The sequence below is a fragment of the Panthera tigris genome, chromosome B1, assembly GCF_018350195.1.
Source record: "Panthera tigris isolate Pti1 chromosome B1, P.tigris_Pti1_mat1.1, whole genome shotgun sequence".
NCBI classification, from domain to species: Eukaryota; Metazoa; Chordata; class Mammalia; order Carnivora; family Felidae; genus Panthera; species Panthera tigris.
The window spans coordinates 44,697,495-44,714,095 of record NC_056663.1 but is presented as its reverse complement, the minus strand read 5'-3'; the positions used below and the strand labels follow the sequence as shown (position 1 = coordinate 44,714,095).

Genomic DNA, 16,601 nt, shown 5'->3' with positions numbered 1-16,601 from the left:
GTAAATGCCACGGTCCCTGCAGGCCAAGATTGAGGGACGTGTCGTAGGGAAGGGATCAGAGATGTCCCATCCTCTGTGGGAGAAAGGGCATTGGGACCTCTGGGCACCAGGCAAGGTGGAAGCAGCAGGAATCCAGGTGAGAGACCCTTCATGGGGTGAGAAACACTGGTCATTCCCCAAGAGAAGTTTTCTAGAAGACGGAAGACATTTTGCTGCACCCACACAAAAGTACAGACACAAATCTTTGAAAGGTAGTACCATTTTATTTAGTGTTATAGAAATTTTAGGTTACTTGTTAAAAACGAAACCAAAGAAGTTAAAAATTCCCGAAGTAACAAGGCAGGGAATAGTTTTACAATCCAAAAATGCTGGGCAATCCTGCAATCGGAGGGAGGAAGAGGTCAAGTCAGTCGCTCCCATAGTAGATACTGAGAAACCAGAGTTGCCGTTCATGTGACTAGTAGGAGGTTAAGTTCTCCACCTAAGGCAATGACTCTTTCGGCCTTGAGGGATAATTCATTAGTAGTTCTCAGAAAGAAAACAGAAAGGTCAATTGGGAAAAAGGACCCAGGGAAGGAATATCCTAATTTAACATTAAGTTGCCTCTGGACTTCAACACAGTATGTGGCTGAGGGGCGAGGATCCTCCCTCCTCTCTGACCTTCTGAGCGCCGCCCGCTGCGGGCAAAGCTGGAAACGGCATGCGTACACCCCATCCGTACACACACCTCTCCACTCGGCAGAGGCAAAGGGCAGACTTTCTTGCTCCTCCGTTCTGCCACCCTGATGTGGCTAACACACAGGAATAAGACGGAGGGCAAGAAACCTGTCAAAGTCCAATGAGATGGACAGCAAGTAGTCGGGCAAAGGACTGACATTTTTTCAGGAGTCTGACCACCAACTGAAGTTCACTGCAAGGTGTTTGGTATTTAATCGGATGCTTCCCTAAAGTCCTGACTACTCTTTCTGAAGGCAGCCGGGCAAGGCCAGGAAGAGGAGAGCTGCTCCAGCTTCTCCAGAACACAGCTGCCTCCCAGGGTCCTTCAACTGGGTTAGCATTTACAGCAGCCAGAGGCGGGTCCCAGCTCTCTTTGTGTACTTGGGTGTGTGCCCCCCCCCCAACCCCCGCCAGTTAGAGGAGCTCCAACCCTTGCTAATGGCTCAGAGCAGACTAAAATTCTTCCTAGATAAATTCTCCCCCAGAGACGAGAGTCCTCAAGGACAGTCGTTAACTAATGACCTCCAGGTGATCTATGCTGAGAGGTACAGGAATGCTATGAATTCGGGTTTTTTCCAGCAGTGGTAGAAGCCAGACACCCTTGAAGTAAATTGTCCTTCATTCTCCAGAGTTCCCAAGTGGCATTTCAGAGTACAGGAATTCACTCCTCTACCCAGACTTCCCTCTCATTATCTCCAGCAGATTATCTCCAGACCAACCACCTCTCGTGAACAGGTCTCCACACCAGCCCTTCTAAGGAGAAATCATTCAGACCACACCTGCCCCCAGTACACTTGGGTTATCACAGTCAAAATACACTTATAAGTAAAAAATATATTGCAGAATAAATATATACACGCACATTTTCAGAGTTCAAGTGGAATATAAGGTTCTTTTTGCAGGTATGTAAATAACTTTCATAGCACTCCAAAAATACAAGGCATCTGAGAGGCTTACAGTGGTCCCCACTACTGTAAGACAGTATTAAATAAAATAGCTAAAGATAATTAACAGCTAATTCGATAAATCAAGTTACAGTATCATCCTTCAGATTAAAGTGCTCCGATATAACTAACATTGCAGCAAACGTGATCCTGAAAAGGGCCTCTGCTGACAACCATCTTGCCTCTTAACCTCCATATAACAAGGACAGACAGAGAAGCGATCCCTAGCCAATCCTCAAGCCCCGCCCACCACGCTAGCCTCAGATATTCTTCCCCCGGGAGAGCGGTAAAGATTTGATCAGATCCTGTCACAACCACGAGAAAAAACTGACCAACGCAGAAATATTCTAATTCCAGTATTAGGTTCCGGACAATGAAACTACCTGAAGGATCGGAACTGGGTGCTATTAGTGAAGACGTGTCCTAGCTTAAAAAAAGAAAAAAAAAAAAAAAAAAAAAAAGGGGGGGTATCCTCCTAGATTTAAAAATACAGCAAACCAAAACTAAGTGTTATCTTCTTGCTCTTCATAATTTTATAATAAGGTGGGGGAAACGCCGGGAAGTGCTGCTGAGGAAATCCGGGGGCCAAGCAAGGCCAAAGGAATCCTACTAAAATCATTCCGTACCTGGCGGAACCATTTTAGTGAGTGTATGGGTTATCCAATCCCTTATCAAGGCACCGACTAGACTACTCTAGCCAGCTAGGAACCCGGCTATCATGAGACTTTGACCAACCCCATTAAGTGAGTGCAAAATGATTCTCTAATTCCCTATTCTACTTCTCGTGTCTCTACAGACACGCCCTAAGGATTGATAAAGAGCACATCTTAAGGCTAGAGAGTAGTGGTAGCTAATGTTTAGAAAAGGCAGCTTGTTCAAAATCTACAAGGCACACTCAGGGGCTTTCTTTAAACTCCCCTGCTCCAGTCAAATCCACAAGACCAAGTCGAAGAAGCCCAGAAGGTTCACACGGTATCAGAATTTAGCACCCGCAGCCAAAAGCCACCCTGAGCTACTCAAAAGCCAAGCAAGTGTGTGTAACGCAACACCAACCACACGGTCCTTCTCATTTCACCCCACGCTTTACTGACTGGGGGGGGAAGGGGTACGTATCTTTAAATTTCAATATCAAAGAAAGAAAATCATCCCAATGTTAAATACATGAATATCCCCTGCGCCATCTGAATCTCTGGGCCAGGAGCAGATCTTATGACCATGTCTCCGATCAGAGCATAAAATATTTACAGGATAGTCAAAGGCACAGTGGGATTTAAAAACAAAACCCTGGGACTGTACAGTAAAAGATTCATTGTAATAATTAACCTGGTCTCAACTGGTAGAACGGACTCTTGCCAGATAACACACAAGGGAGATAGATGATTTCGAGCCTGTGTGCCGGTTATCAGGCATGCTGAGTCCTTGACCTCCGGGGCAGGTGGAAACAAACTCACAAAGAAGTCTCGGTGTCGCAGGCTGACGATTCACATCTTTCCTGCCTTTTTGCCGACCTGAGCAGGAATCCGGAGGATGTTGGGGGTCTCCTCCATGACCCTGACTAGCAGGTTGTCAATGTAGTCTTCCAGCTCGCGGACCTGAAACTCCTTCTTGCTTATCGTCTCCTTCTGTTTGAGGACCAGCTGGATCAGCTCATCGTGGGTTAGCTGTGCATAAGCGAAGGCAGGGTCTGACGGGTTGTATTTCTTTAGGGGGAGGAGAGAGGGGGAGAAAAAGTGGTAAAGTCAGCAAAGAAGTCAAATATCTAAAAGAAATACAAAAGAGGAAAATGTTAGCCGTCTGAGCCTCCTGGGAACATGTTTTCAGTTCTGGTGGAAAAGCAGTTATTGACAAAGTTTTCTGTAAAGGACCAGACAGTGAATATTTTAGGCCTTGCAGGCCACATAGGGCCTTTGTTGCCTGTTATTCAATGTAGTCACTGGAGGCCTGTGAACACCAGGGATGACTGATGTCCACCTGTAAAGTGACCAGGCCCAAATGGTGAGGAAACACTAGGTAAGGACTGAATAAAAAGCACCTAATCATACCAAGTCTCCAGTTGTGTGGGGGAGGGGGCAATGCAACTTAACTTTTCCTGAAATTTGTAGTTCAGAGGATTTAGAAGTTTAAAGAAACAAATTCCTAGAGCCACCTCAAGACACTTTTGCCTGCAGAACTCGGAGGCAATCAGTTTCACTACCCTGAGGGTCAAATAATTTCACTTAGGAAGGCTAAGAGACCACCTTCTACAAGAAGCTAAGTCAAGAGAATCCTCATGGGGAACCAGTGTGGCTCAGTTGGTTAAGCATCCGACTCTTGGTCGGGTCATGACCAAGGCTCAGGTCATGATCTCATGGTTCAAGGGTTCGAGCCCCGTATCAGGTTCTGCACTGGCAGCACAGAGCCTGCTTGGGATCCTCTTTTTTCCCCCACCTCCCTGCCCCTTCCCTGCCCACTCTCTCTCTCCCTCAAAATAAACAAACATATTTATTTATGATATATTATAATAAAGAAATAAGAAGAATCATCATTCACTCTTTGACAAAAACATATAGACGGCTCTGTTCAGTCCCATGACATAAGCTGCCTACACACAAGCCGGAAATCAGAGAGATAGGCCACCTCTCCCATCCTGGCTCAGAAGGGAAGCTCAGTGCTTGTACGACTGGCTTAGAAGCCCACACCAACATTTCCATCCGCAGAGCAGGTTTTCACCTACCACAGGCTGCACAGAAACAGGTGAGATGTTGGACTACTTTTCAAAAAACAACTTCTCCCTTAATCTTTCTGTTGTTTTTGTTTTTTACCTTGTTGAAGGCATACATCCCTCTAGACCTCAATCGCTCTATTTGTAATTCTAAAACAACCTTCAGCCAGAAAGTTGCATGCCTGGAAAAGAATTCTGGAGACTGGCTGTACAATGTGACTGTACTTAACCCTACTGATCTGTATGCTTAAAGGTGCTTAAAATCCCTCGTACACTGTGGTGGGAATGCAAACTGGTGCAGCCACTGTGGAAAATGGTATGGAGGTGCCTTTAAAAATTAAAAATAGAACTGATCCAGTAATTCCACTACTAGGTATTCACCCAAAGAAAACAAAAACACTAATTCAAAAAGATATACGCACCCCTATGTTTACTGCAGCATAGTTTACAAGAGCCAAACCATGGAAGCAGCCCAAGTGTCCTCAATAGATAAATGGGTTAAAAAAAAAATGTGGTAATATATACAATGGAATGTTATTCAGCCACAAAAAAAAGAACAAAACCTTACCATTTGCAACACCATGAACGGATCTAGAGAGTATAATGTTAAGCAAAATAAGTCACAGAAAGACAAATACCATATGATTTCACTCATATATGGAATTTAAGAAACAAAACAAAGAAAGAAAAAAAAGAGACAAAAAACCTCAGACTCTTAAATATAGAAAACTAGTGGTTACCAGAGGGGGCATAGGTGGGAGTATGGCTGAAACAGGCAAAAGGGATTAAGAGTACATCATAATGAGCACCGACTAATGTACAGAATTGATGAATCATTAAACTGTACACCTGAAACTAATATAATACTAAATGCCATTACACTTTAATTTTAAAAAATAATTTTAAAAAATTTTAAATGCTTAAGATGGTAAGTTTTATGTTTATTTTACCACAATTTTCTTTAATGTTTTTATTTATTTTTGAGACGGAGAGAGACACAGCATGAGCAGGGGAGGAGCAGAGAGAGAGGGAGACACAGAATCTGAAGCAGGCTCCAGGCTCTGAGCTACCAGTACAGAGCCTGCAGTGGGGCTGGAATTCATGAACCGTGAGATCATGACCTGAGCTGAAGTCGGATGCTTAACCGACTGAGCCACCCAGGCACCCCTACCACAATTTTTTTTAATGTTTATTTATTTTTGAGAGGGAGAGAGAGCGAGCACGGGGGGTGGAGGGGGAGGTAGGGGTGGTGCAGTGCAGAGAGCGAGAGGGACAGAGGATCTGAAGTAGGGTCTGCGCTAACAGAAGCAAGCCTGACGCGGGGCCCGAACTCATGAACTGTGAGATCATGACCTGAGCCAAAGTCAGACACTCAACTGACTGAGCCACCCAGGTGTCTCTACCACAATTTTTAAAAAACTAGTTGCACGTCTATTGATACATCCTATCAAGAAAAAAAGTACTCTTTGGACACAATAGCGAAGACTATGTTCTCAAGGGTTTTTAAATCATAACTCTGTCATGTAAGGATTTTATTTATTAAAAAATGTGGATCACAGAAGATACTCTCTGTAAGACAGTTTGTGAGATAGAAACATGAAGAAGCTGTCACCTGGAGGGAGGGACAGGCAGGGATTCCTCGAGAGTAGGGACCAGATATGCGCAGGGGTTCAGGGGCTCAGAGTCCAGAGAGCTGGACAACCAAGCGCCCACTGTCACACAAGAGATCATGACAAACTTCAGAGATGGGAGTGACGAGTCAACTAGACTTTGGGCATGGATTAAAATTGATTTCCCCCCCAAAATAACAGAATCCTGTTTTTCACTTTAAAGGGAATATTCCTTCCTAATGGAAAATCTCAACTACAGAAGAGGGAAAAAATTATTGCCTATAACTCCAACACTTAACATTTGGGTCTCCTATTGTTTCCTTGGTTTCTTTATGGTATGTTTTCAAACTTTAAGCATCACGCAGAATATGGCTTAAAAGCATTTTAAAATTATTGTTTTGTGAGCATTTTCCCATCATTAAATTTTGGCAAAAATCACGTTTTTTAACAGATGCTTAAAATTTCGTTATACTTTACCCATCTCCCTATTGCTGGATATTTAGGTTGTTTTAAAAATTATACATAACAGTTTTTATTAAAATGCCTGAGCAGAAATCTTTGATCATATCTCTAAAATATTTCCTTACGATAGATGCAGAGGATTGAAAGAGCATGCATACTTCATACCTTACAAACTGTGAAACAGCGATTCAATTTGATTTCATAATCCAAAGGGGAAAGAATGTAAGACTTTGAAATCATTACACGATCCTAGACATGTGATCATTTAAAAAATTGCAAAACAATCCAGCATTACAAAAAGTGAGCAACAGCCATGGTGAGGAAGACGTACAAAGAAAATATCTGTTAATTCCTTGTCACATATTTCCTTCCAGGATTTTTGCATTGGACTCCCCCTCCCATAGTTGTAATAATAATAATAATGATGATGATGTCTATTCAAATTTGGGTCCAACTGTTTCCATATTAATAGGACAGATGATTTTTGGATCTAGGTGGCTGTATTATTTTTAAATTTTTTTTTAATGTTTGTTATTTTTGAGAGAGACAGAGAGCAGCAAGAGAGAGGGAGACACAAAATCAGAAGCAGGCTCCAGCTCTGAGCTGTCAGCACAGAGCCCGATGTGGGGCTTGAACTCACCGACCGCGAGGCCATGACCTGAGCTGTAGTCAGCTGCCCAAACGACTGAGCCACCCAGGCGCCCCAGGTGGCTGTATTATTTTTAAATGTAAGTGTTAAAGCCACTTGGGTAAATAATACACTAAGTTTTAAATCATCTAGAAAGAACGGAGGCCCTAAAACAGGAACCTGCCTCCCAAAAAAAGCCATTGTAGCAATGCTTCAGCTATCTTTTCATAACTTTAGCTATGCAATTTCTTTCCCTAACCTCTGTCTTACTTTGCAACATTCCAAAGAGTAGTTACTTTTATAAATATTATTTACGGCTTAGTACAAAGCATCTATTATACAGAGGGCCAATAGCAGTCTCCAGGAAACTTTCCATATTTACTCAGAATATTTACGAGGCATGGTCCAGGACCAAGCGCTTTGTTGCAGTCAGCCAGAGGGGCAGCGGTGGGTCGGACAAACCGTAAGCAAAATAAGCAGCAGTTGCCTTTGTTGTAAGGCAAGTTATTCTCTCAATCAGGGCCAGGAGATAAGCCCCTGATTACATGAGCTTTGAAGAATAAATAAAATGGGAGCCAAGGGTCTTGCTCACTTCCCGACAGCTAGGTGTTTGTTTCTCTTTGGAGCCCAGCTGCATTCCACAGTAAAAGGAAGGAGGGATGGGAGGCTGCTCCACGACCCTGGTTTTCATTACTGTCCCTTTTATGCTGTCCTTTTGCCCGGTTTCCTGGTAAATATCGTTAACTCCAGGAAGATAAACGCGGCCTCCTCTCCACACCCACAGAAGCCAGCCAAGCTGCGTTGGTCGAGTTATGGTGTGGTTTTAGGCTATGGCTAAAACACAGCAGGCACACCGTACTGGCCACAGCTGATCATTCTGAGAATGATGCTTACTTACCGGCGGCCCTGGAAGCATGTAGTACAAGCGAAGAGAAGGCGAGGCGGCTGGAAGATGCTAAACAGCTCGCAGCAACCATCTGTCATCACCGCTCAGCCTCTTTACCTGAATCTCTGATCTCAGGGACCCTTTAGCCCAGCTCCTGGTGGCACAGGTGCAATGGAGCCAGAGGTAATACAGACTAACCAATGCTTTAAAAATGCTTGCGGGAGTAAAGGAGGCATGAGCGAAAAGTTTTTATTTTAAAAACACAAAAACTGGGGCGCCTGGGTGGCTCAGCTGGTTAAGCGTCCAACTCCTGGTTTCAACTCAGGTCATGACCTCAATGTTCTGTGAGTGCGAGCCCCACATCAGGCTCTGCACTAACAGTGTGGTGCCTACTTGGGGTTCTCTCTCTGCCCCTCCCACTCGCTCTCTCTCTCTCTCTCAAAATAAATAAATAAACTTAAAAAAAAAGAATAAAAACACAAAAACTGGGGTGCCTGGGTGGCTCAGTCAGTTGGGCGTCCGACTCTTGATTAAGGCTCAGGTCAGGATCTCAGTTTATGGGATCCAGCCCTGCATCAGGCTCTGCGTGGACAGCATGGAGCCTGCTTGGGATTCTCAGTCTCTCTCTCTCTCTTTGTCTCTCTCTGCCCTGCTCGTGCTCCACCCCCCCCAAAATAAATAAACTTTAAAACATAAACTAAACAATAAAAAATAAAAACAGAAAAGCTACTTGATGTCTTACACTGCACAAGACTGTAAGATCTCTGATTGAATGCAATTTCTAGATGCCCTAAACTAAAATAGAAATAAGGTTCATTTCTACTGACAGTGACTACCCCAGGAGTCAGTTAGGAAATTCCTCTCCACATATTTGAAATGCAACACATCCTTGCCCACCAGTCCCTCAGTAAATCATTCTCCTCCAGCCCACGTGACAATGAGTCAAAGACCAGAGGTCTGCAACAAGGCAGTGTTCTAAATCCTCCTGATTTTTGAACCAGAAAGGGCAGAATGGAGACACTCTATAACTCTATAGCAGAGATCATCTGGGGCTCTGGGGGGGGGGGGGGGGGTGGAGGGAGGGGTTGGTTTTGTTTGATTTGTGGGGAGTTGTTGTTTTAAAGTTAGCCCAAGCTTTTTAAAGAGAAGAGACCCTCTAATCAAGCAATATTCTTCCTGGAGATTTAGCTTAAGAAGGGAAAGAGTTCTATGCAAGAAATTATTGACTATGACAGCATTCGCACTGAAAAACAGAAAACAGCCCAAATATCCAATAATAGGGGAACAGGTTAAGTAAATATTGATATAACCATTTCAAAGAATTAAGTAGCAACATACAAAAATGCTTATGGTATACTAGATAAACCACCAAATGAATAAGAGAACCAGTGTCTCCATGCAGGCAATGGGGCTGGAAAACCACCAATTTGGCCACTGATGTATTCATCAGTGGATACAAAAGCCTGAGAATGAAAGGTTGGTGAGGAGCAGGATACCTACAGAGTCTGAAATTAATTCCCCACAAATTCTTATTGATTGTAAAGGGGATAAATAGCAATGCTATCCTAGAGACGCTGGTGGGCACCACCTACAGAAAGTCATCAGAGTTAACACCCCTACTACCAGGACAAGCTGATACCATGTGCCTCTTTACACGATGTACCGGGAAGGGACACATGACTTGCATGGTTAATTCCTGCCAAGAAAGCATAACCTCAACCAAACCATGAGGTTTTGAGCAGACAAATCCAAACTGAGGAGAACTCTACAAAACAACTGATCTGAAGTCTTAGAAAATGCCGAGGTCTTGAAAGACAAAGAAGGCTCGGGGGATCCAGGATAAAAGAGTCTAGAGAGACACAGCAACATAAGAGCGAGAGATCCTGGATTGGATCCCGGACTAGAAAGAAAGACAGAAAAACGAAGCAGCACACTAATGAGACAACGGGTGGACCTGAAATTTGGGCTAGAGATGAGAAAAGAGGATTACGCCAATTTTAAAAGTCGTGATCCTGATTAAATGTCCTTATTCTTAGGAATTACATGCTTAGGTATTTTAGAGGTAAAAGGGGCATGAGGTAGGCAACTTACCCTCCGGCGGTTCAGAAGAAAAAAAAAAGTATGTATATACAAAGACAGAACAGACAGGGATGGGGAGAGAGAGGGTGGCAATGATAAAACCAATGTAGTAAGATGTCAACAATTGGTGAATTGGGATGAAAGGTATATAGGAGTTCTTTGTTCTATTCTTGCAACTTTTAATTTTGAAATGACTGCAGAATAAAGCTTCAGAAAATTATATCTATGCCATGATTACAACCCCAGGAATTTTACACTCGTGCCAAAAGATAAGAAAAGATACACGGGGAAATGAAAATATCGAATTTGAATGGACCAGATGGTGGGTGACATTTTCTTCTTACTGAAAAGAAGTAACAGTATCAATCACATTGCTTGGGGACAACAAACAATCGGACAATAAGTCAGTAACCATAAGGGGAATAGTAATTATCCAATGGAAAGTGTAGAAGCTCCCAAAGATTATCCAAAGACACAGACATAAGGTTAAATTGCTCCTGGCATTACCTGCTACCCAAGGAGATGTACATAATGGTGGCTCTAGAAACGGGTTTTGTATAGATCCCTAACTAGCATGTCTATTTCTTTTTTTTTTTAATTTTTTTTTTTTTAATGTTTATTTATTTTTGAGAGAGAGAGAAAGAGAGAGAGTACGAGCAGGAGAGGAACAGAGAGAGGCAGGCACAGAATTGGAAGCAGGCTCCCGGCTCTGAGCTGAGCTGTCAGCACGGAGCCCAATGCGGGGCTTGAACTCACGGAGCGTGAGATCACGACCTGAGCTGAAGTCAGGCGCTTAACCGAAGGAGCCACCCAGGCACCCCTAGCATGCCTATTTCTTGGATAAAGCATACCTTCATCATGGCTTCGTTGATCATGTTCTCACTGATGATGGTGGCAGTGCCCAAGCTGGAATTAACAATCTTGGGGGCTGCTGCGTTCATTGGCTTCACGGGATGAAGTCTAAAGAGAAGGGGATAGGATCCTTAGACCTTTCTGTAATGACAAAACTGAGAAACTGTCCATCTCACAGATGGCAGTCAGCAAGACAGACAAGGGGACAGAGTGGTGATACACTGTGTTCACACCCCCAGTCCAACACACGCCAATGTTCCTGTGGAAATGAAAGCAGTCAGCACAAGGCAGCCACAGGGTCAACAAAGCCCACCCACCTGACAGCCAGGGGTCCTGACATTCTCGCGAGACCCTTGGTCTCCTGATCATTGTCAGAAGAACATTAAAGACGGTCTCTTACTTTTGAGACAACGACAGCCTCAGATTGCACCGTGTGAGTCCCTACAGAGCCTGCTGCTCCTCAACAGTAAAGGAAGAGTTCGGAACAAATACGCCCGCTTCACATCGGCCAGTGCTTAACGCAAGCTTTCAACCCTGCTAGGTTCCACCACTCTGTCTCCGTTGGCTTCTGATACTAGGAAGATGCTGGTCACGAGACATCTCTGCAGTCTGAGAGCCCCAAATCTGACTATGGTGAACTATTCCAAAACTGGCTTTGAAGCCTGTCACTATGTCCTCCCTACAAACGTAGGAGTGTCTAGGGGAGGGATTCCCACCGCAGGGGGAGACCCTTTGAAAACAGCCCCTACCAGCCAAATGCACAGTATGTACCATCAAGATATCTGTGCGGTTAGAAAGCCAGAACCTCGGCAGGCAAAAAGCAAAGGGCAGGGTGGGCAGGGTGGGGGACATCGCTCACGTGGAAACAACCTTTCCCGACTCTCACCTGTGCTTGGCTGACCCCGTTCCCGTGCTCGGCTGAGCTGAGACTGGATGTGTCTCTGAGGGTGAGACCCAGGCCTGAAGAAGCGGCTTCCTCTTGCCAGAATTGTCCACCTTACCAGCAGGGCCCTCTGCTGTTGCTTTTTTTTGAGATTCTGCTGTACTGGTGTGGTGCGTGTCAGCGTGTGGGTAGCTAGGGAAAGAGTGCGGAACAGGAAAGGTCTCAGAAAAGGAGGGGCTGGGTACAGGAGAATCCAGGGCCGCTTCAGGACACTGGCTTGGCCCCCCATTTCCCGGCAACTCTTCCTTCTCGCCACCACCAGGACCTGACCGCTGTTTATTCGAGCGTGAACTCTTGCCATGATCTGGTTTATGAATTCCCAAAGCTGTGGTCAGGAAGCTGTGGTCCGAAGAAGAAGCTGTAACGGGTGCTTTGGGCGCCTTCGACTGGGGGTCGTGCAGGCTCTCGGTGGGCGCCACCCACCCAACCGCCTGGCCTCTCGGCCCCTTTCCCATCTCAGGACAGGCAGGTGACACGCTCAAGGAAGAAGGCCCGGCTTCCGGGGCTGCCACCCGGGCCGTCTCTCCATCTCCGTCATCTTCAACCTGATCCACTCTTTCATCATCCGATGCCACTTCGGGGATGGAAGGAAGGGTTAAGCCCAGGTCAGCCAGGACTGGAGAGCTAACACCTGGGGCAGAGGGAAGGCCGCCCAGGGAGTCGGACAATAAGCCTTCGTGATCACTGGCTTTGCTCTGATTCTCGGCCATGAGCAGATGGTCTCCCTCGACCCCACAGAGGGGAAGGTCTTGCCCCGAGCTTGCTTCACTCACAGGGCCTTCTGAGAAACTCTCCTCGCAGGGGAGGGCAAGGGGATCAGCCGTGGAAGCTAGCGCACCCTGACTGGCCGCTTCCCTCTTGGAGTCCTCTGTGTGGACAGACCCGGCAGGCTCCCCATCTGACCCATTTCCAGCCGTGGCTCCTTCCCGTGGCGGCTCCTGGAGGTTCCCTTCATCCTCCTCCTCCGACCCAGGGAACTTCTCTAACTCCTCCTCCGTAAAGAGCTGCTCAGAAAATGACACCCGCTTCTTGATTTTCTTTCGGCCCTCATGGACATTCTCCTCGTGCGTCTGCATCGCACAGCCAAGAGTGGGGGATGATTCTGCCATCTGAAGAGGGGACACTGCTTCTGGAACCGCAGAAGCCGTTCTGCCGTCCTTCACTCTGTTCTCCCCACAAGACCCACATGGACTTGCAACGTCTGTGTCTTCCCCCATCGGAGGCTTCCCAGCTGGGCTTTCAATCTCGCCACTTGGGGGTGAAAGGGCGAATGTCATTTCTTGGGTCCCTTGAGATGAAGGGACAGAGGTTTGTTCTGAGGGGGACAACCTCAGAACTTCTTGTGGCTCGGTCTCAGGCTGCTTCGGGAGAGACTTTGCTGAGTCATTACTGACGGTGTTCTCCGGGCCTACCTCACTGGTCTTCCTCGGAGAATCTTCTGGCCCTTTCCTCACTGGAGTGGGTAGCTGTTTAGAAAGTGACCCCGAGGCACAAGAAACAGTCTTTGGAACTTGTGTTAAACTCTCCTTTTGCAATTCTGCTTTAAGGAGTAAGGATGGTTCTTCAGGACCGGCCTGGCCCTTGTCTGTGGAAGGCCAGTTTTCAACCGGCGTGGATGTGGAAATGGGGGCCGCTATGGGAGATGAGAAAGAGAAGAAGACAGAAGGAGATTCAGAGGACAGTGTCTCTGAGCCATGACCCGGTTTAGAAAGGACAGGTGTCTGGCCAGAACTGGAAAGAAGAGCGGAAAAAAAGAGAGGAGACTCAGGGGAAGAAGGAAGCCTGGCTGTGGGTTGAGCCTCTGGAGACACTTCCAGTCTGCAAAAAGGACAAAATAAAATCTGCAGGTCAGTTGCAGATGCATCAGAAGAGGCAAAAAAAAAAAAACCCAAAAACATGTAAAAATAAAGTTGATCCAAAGGGGAGAGCTTTTTTATACTTGGGGCAGTATCTTAAGGAGTTAAAGAAGGAGGGAGCATCTGGGTGGGTCAGCTGGTTAAGAATCTGACTTCCGGTTTTGGCTTAGGTCATGACTTCATGGTTTGTGAATTTGAGCCCCGCATCAGGCTCCTTGCTGACAGTGTGGAGCTGGCTTGGGATTCTCTCTCTCCCTCTCTCTTTGCCCCTCCCTTGCTCTCTCTCTCCCTCTCCCTCTCTTGAAAATAAATAAGTGAACTTTAAAAAAAAAAAAAAAAGTTAAGGAAGAAACAACAACAAAAAGAAGTTAAGGAAGAAACACGAATTATTTAACACATAAAAGGGACATTTTTTAAAACATTTTTTAAAAATGTTTATTCATTTTTGAGAGAGAGAGAGTGCACGAGCGTGCAGGGGAGGGGCAGAGAAAGGGGCTGGAGGGAGGATCTGAAGCAGGCTCCGAGCTGACAGCACAGAACCCAACACGGGGCTCAAACCCATGAACTGTGAGATCACGACCTGAGCCAAAGTCGGACACTCAACCGACTGAGCCACCCAGGTGCCCCATAAAAGGGACACTTTGATCACCAAGCACACCTGCCACACAAGGGCTGTTGCCACAGAAAGAGAAAGCTCCAGGTAAAGCAACAGTTTACAGTGTCTTTTGGTGATAAACAAAAAGCATCTAAAAAGTTCAAAGCAGTCCAAGAGGCACCTCAAGGCAACAGGCACAAATTTTGAAGAGGAATGGCCTGCGTGTATGTGTCTGTGTGTCTGAAATCAAAGTAAGCAGAATCTCAAAAAAAGTCTCCCCCACCCCAGACCACAGAAATACTGTTTGTGCGAACGTGAATCATGCTGAAAGCAGAAAGTTCCCGACGCACCACCCCCCCCCCCACCGGGCTCCTGCCACGAGGGGCACCCTAAACACTCTGAGAACTCAAGGGTGGATCAAGGGTCTCTGGTGCCAGCAGACCAGAGCCAAAGTGCAAGGAGGAGAGATAACATCTGCCTCAAATGGAAATATGTGGTAAGAACTTTAAATACACACATGTTCTGCGCATAACCACAACCCCAATCTGGTATTCCCAACTTGCAATACTCAGAATCTGCTACACCCTGCGGCAGTCCATCGGGGTCTGAACGTCCTACTGAGACGGGCAGACCACACATGGTGGCCGTGGCTTTGGGCCGGGACGCATCACTGCCGTCTGTGCAGGGCGGGCCAGGCAGGCAGGCCGGGCTGGTCGAAAACCACTTAGACTATCAAATGCTTGCCACACACAGGGACCGCCATAGAATGACGAGCAAGAGGTGCTGTAACGGTAGACCCCGCTGACTACAACGAGCAGTGAGGGGCAGGCCCTGCATGAGAAGGAACAAGACTCACCGAGGCTTGACAGCTTTGGTCTGCAGAGCCCTTACAGAGGGAGCAGGTGGTGTAGGTTCAGACTTGGGCTCTCGGTCAGCTTCCGGTTCTGTGATCTGCACGTCCTCAAAGGGATTCAGGGATTTACCGCGTCCGGAGACAACAGCTGTAGTATCCTTCTCGGATCTTTCTACTAGGTCTCCGTCAGGCCCCGCCTGGTCCCCCCTCGGTGTGACTTCCATAAGTGTGCCTTCCTTCTCCTTTCCTGGGACCGTAGGGGGGCTTCCGCCTTCACTGCCCTTAGCCGCATCCTTCTTTCCTGTCACCAGAGACAGCAAAGAGGACTTCTTGTTCTCCTGCTTCTTGCTCTCCTTGGTTTCTTTTGCCGCCTCCAAGCTCACTGGAGCCGTGTTCTCCTGAATGTCCCCACTGATCTGTGGCCGGTAGGATGGCAGAGACATAGATTTCAGAGAGTCTTTTGTGGAAGACTCAGAGAACTGTCTGTCAGAAGACACCGCCCCAACGTCCCCAGGCTCCTTCCAGGACCGAGTGGCCAGGTTTTCGGTGGAGGAGAACAAATGCTTCTTCCTGAAGCCCTGGGGGGACGGGGAAGAAGAAGGGGTGCTGTCCTTGGTCTCGCTCTTGGCTTCTGGCTGCTCCACATAAACATGGTTCCCGTTGATACAGACATTAGAGCGAGAAAGGAAGTCATTCTTAGACCGAAGGCCACCAAGAAAGGGGAGTCCTCCTTCCTTCTTGGGAAGGTTGAAATTGATCTGGTTCAGTTGCTTAGGATGTGCACTCTCTGTTCTCTTGGGAGACAGGACTATGGGAAGAAAAGCAAAGATCCAAAGGAAACAAGATGTTAAACGAGTGGTTCACAACTGGAAGGGGGTCCGTCTCTCCACGTCTGAATACATTTTTGGTAAACCGCCATCGGGTGTGTTACTGGCATCTAGCAGGTAGAGGTCAGGGTTGCTGCTAAAGATCCTACAGCACAGGGGGCAGCCCCACAACAAAGAATTATCTGGCCCAAACTACCAATAGTGCTGGGATTGAGAAGCCCTGCATTAAACCAATGCGAAGGGCAGAATCTGGCCAACAGTAACGATTTGGTCATTGAAATTGAAGTTCAAAACACACATTTAATTCACAGTTAAAGGAACCGAATTCCTCAACTTTCATGAAGGATGTAGCCCATGAAGGTTACGCACATCAAGAGGACCTCAATAAATACCTCATGAATAAATGAAATATCAGAATTACTCTAAGGTTGCATGATTTTACCCTTAATTAGAAAAAAAAAAAAAAAACCCGGATGCATACATTTTGTTAATTCCAAAAGCTTATATTAATGTATATCAGTTACAGAGCCAGACTGATTTAGAAAAGAATTTATGCATTCTTAGAAACCAGAGTGCTTAGAAATAGAGAAGATGACATGATACTATACATGGAAAATCCGATAGACTCCACCAAAAGTCTGCTAGAAC

At 46.2% G+C, this 16,601-nt stretch overlaps 1 protein-coding gene across 5 annotated transcripts in view; it reads right to left on the bottom strand.

Moving 5' to 3' along the window:
* Positions 1 to 243: 243 nt before the first annotated feature.
* Positions 244 to 16,601, bottom strand: part of RAB11FIP1 (RAB11 family interacting protein 1) — a 34,562-nt gene continuing 18,204 nt past the window's right edge. For 4 of the 5 annotated variants that reach the window (XM_042983487.1, XM_042983488.1, XM_042983489.1 and 1 more), the window contains exons 3-6: positions 15,130 to 15,934; positions 11,766 to 13,640; positions 10,879 to 10,987; positions 244 to 3,361 (exon numbers count right to left, since the gene is read on the bottom strand). In XM_042983487.1, the coding sequence (XP_042839421.1) occupies positions 3,143 to 3,361; positions 10,879 to 10,987; positions 11,766 to 13,640; positions 15,130 to 15,934 (3,008 nt within the window). In that variant the 3' untranslated portion in view covers positions 244 to 3,142. The remainder of the gene's footprint in view (positions 3,362 to 10,878; positions 10,988 to 11,765; positions 13,641 to 15,129; positions 15,935 to 16,601) is intronic. The other variant, XM_042983490.1, reaches the window with a different exon arrangement.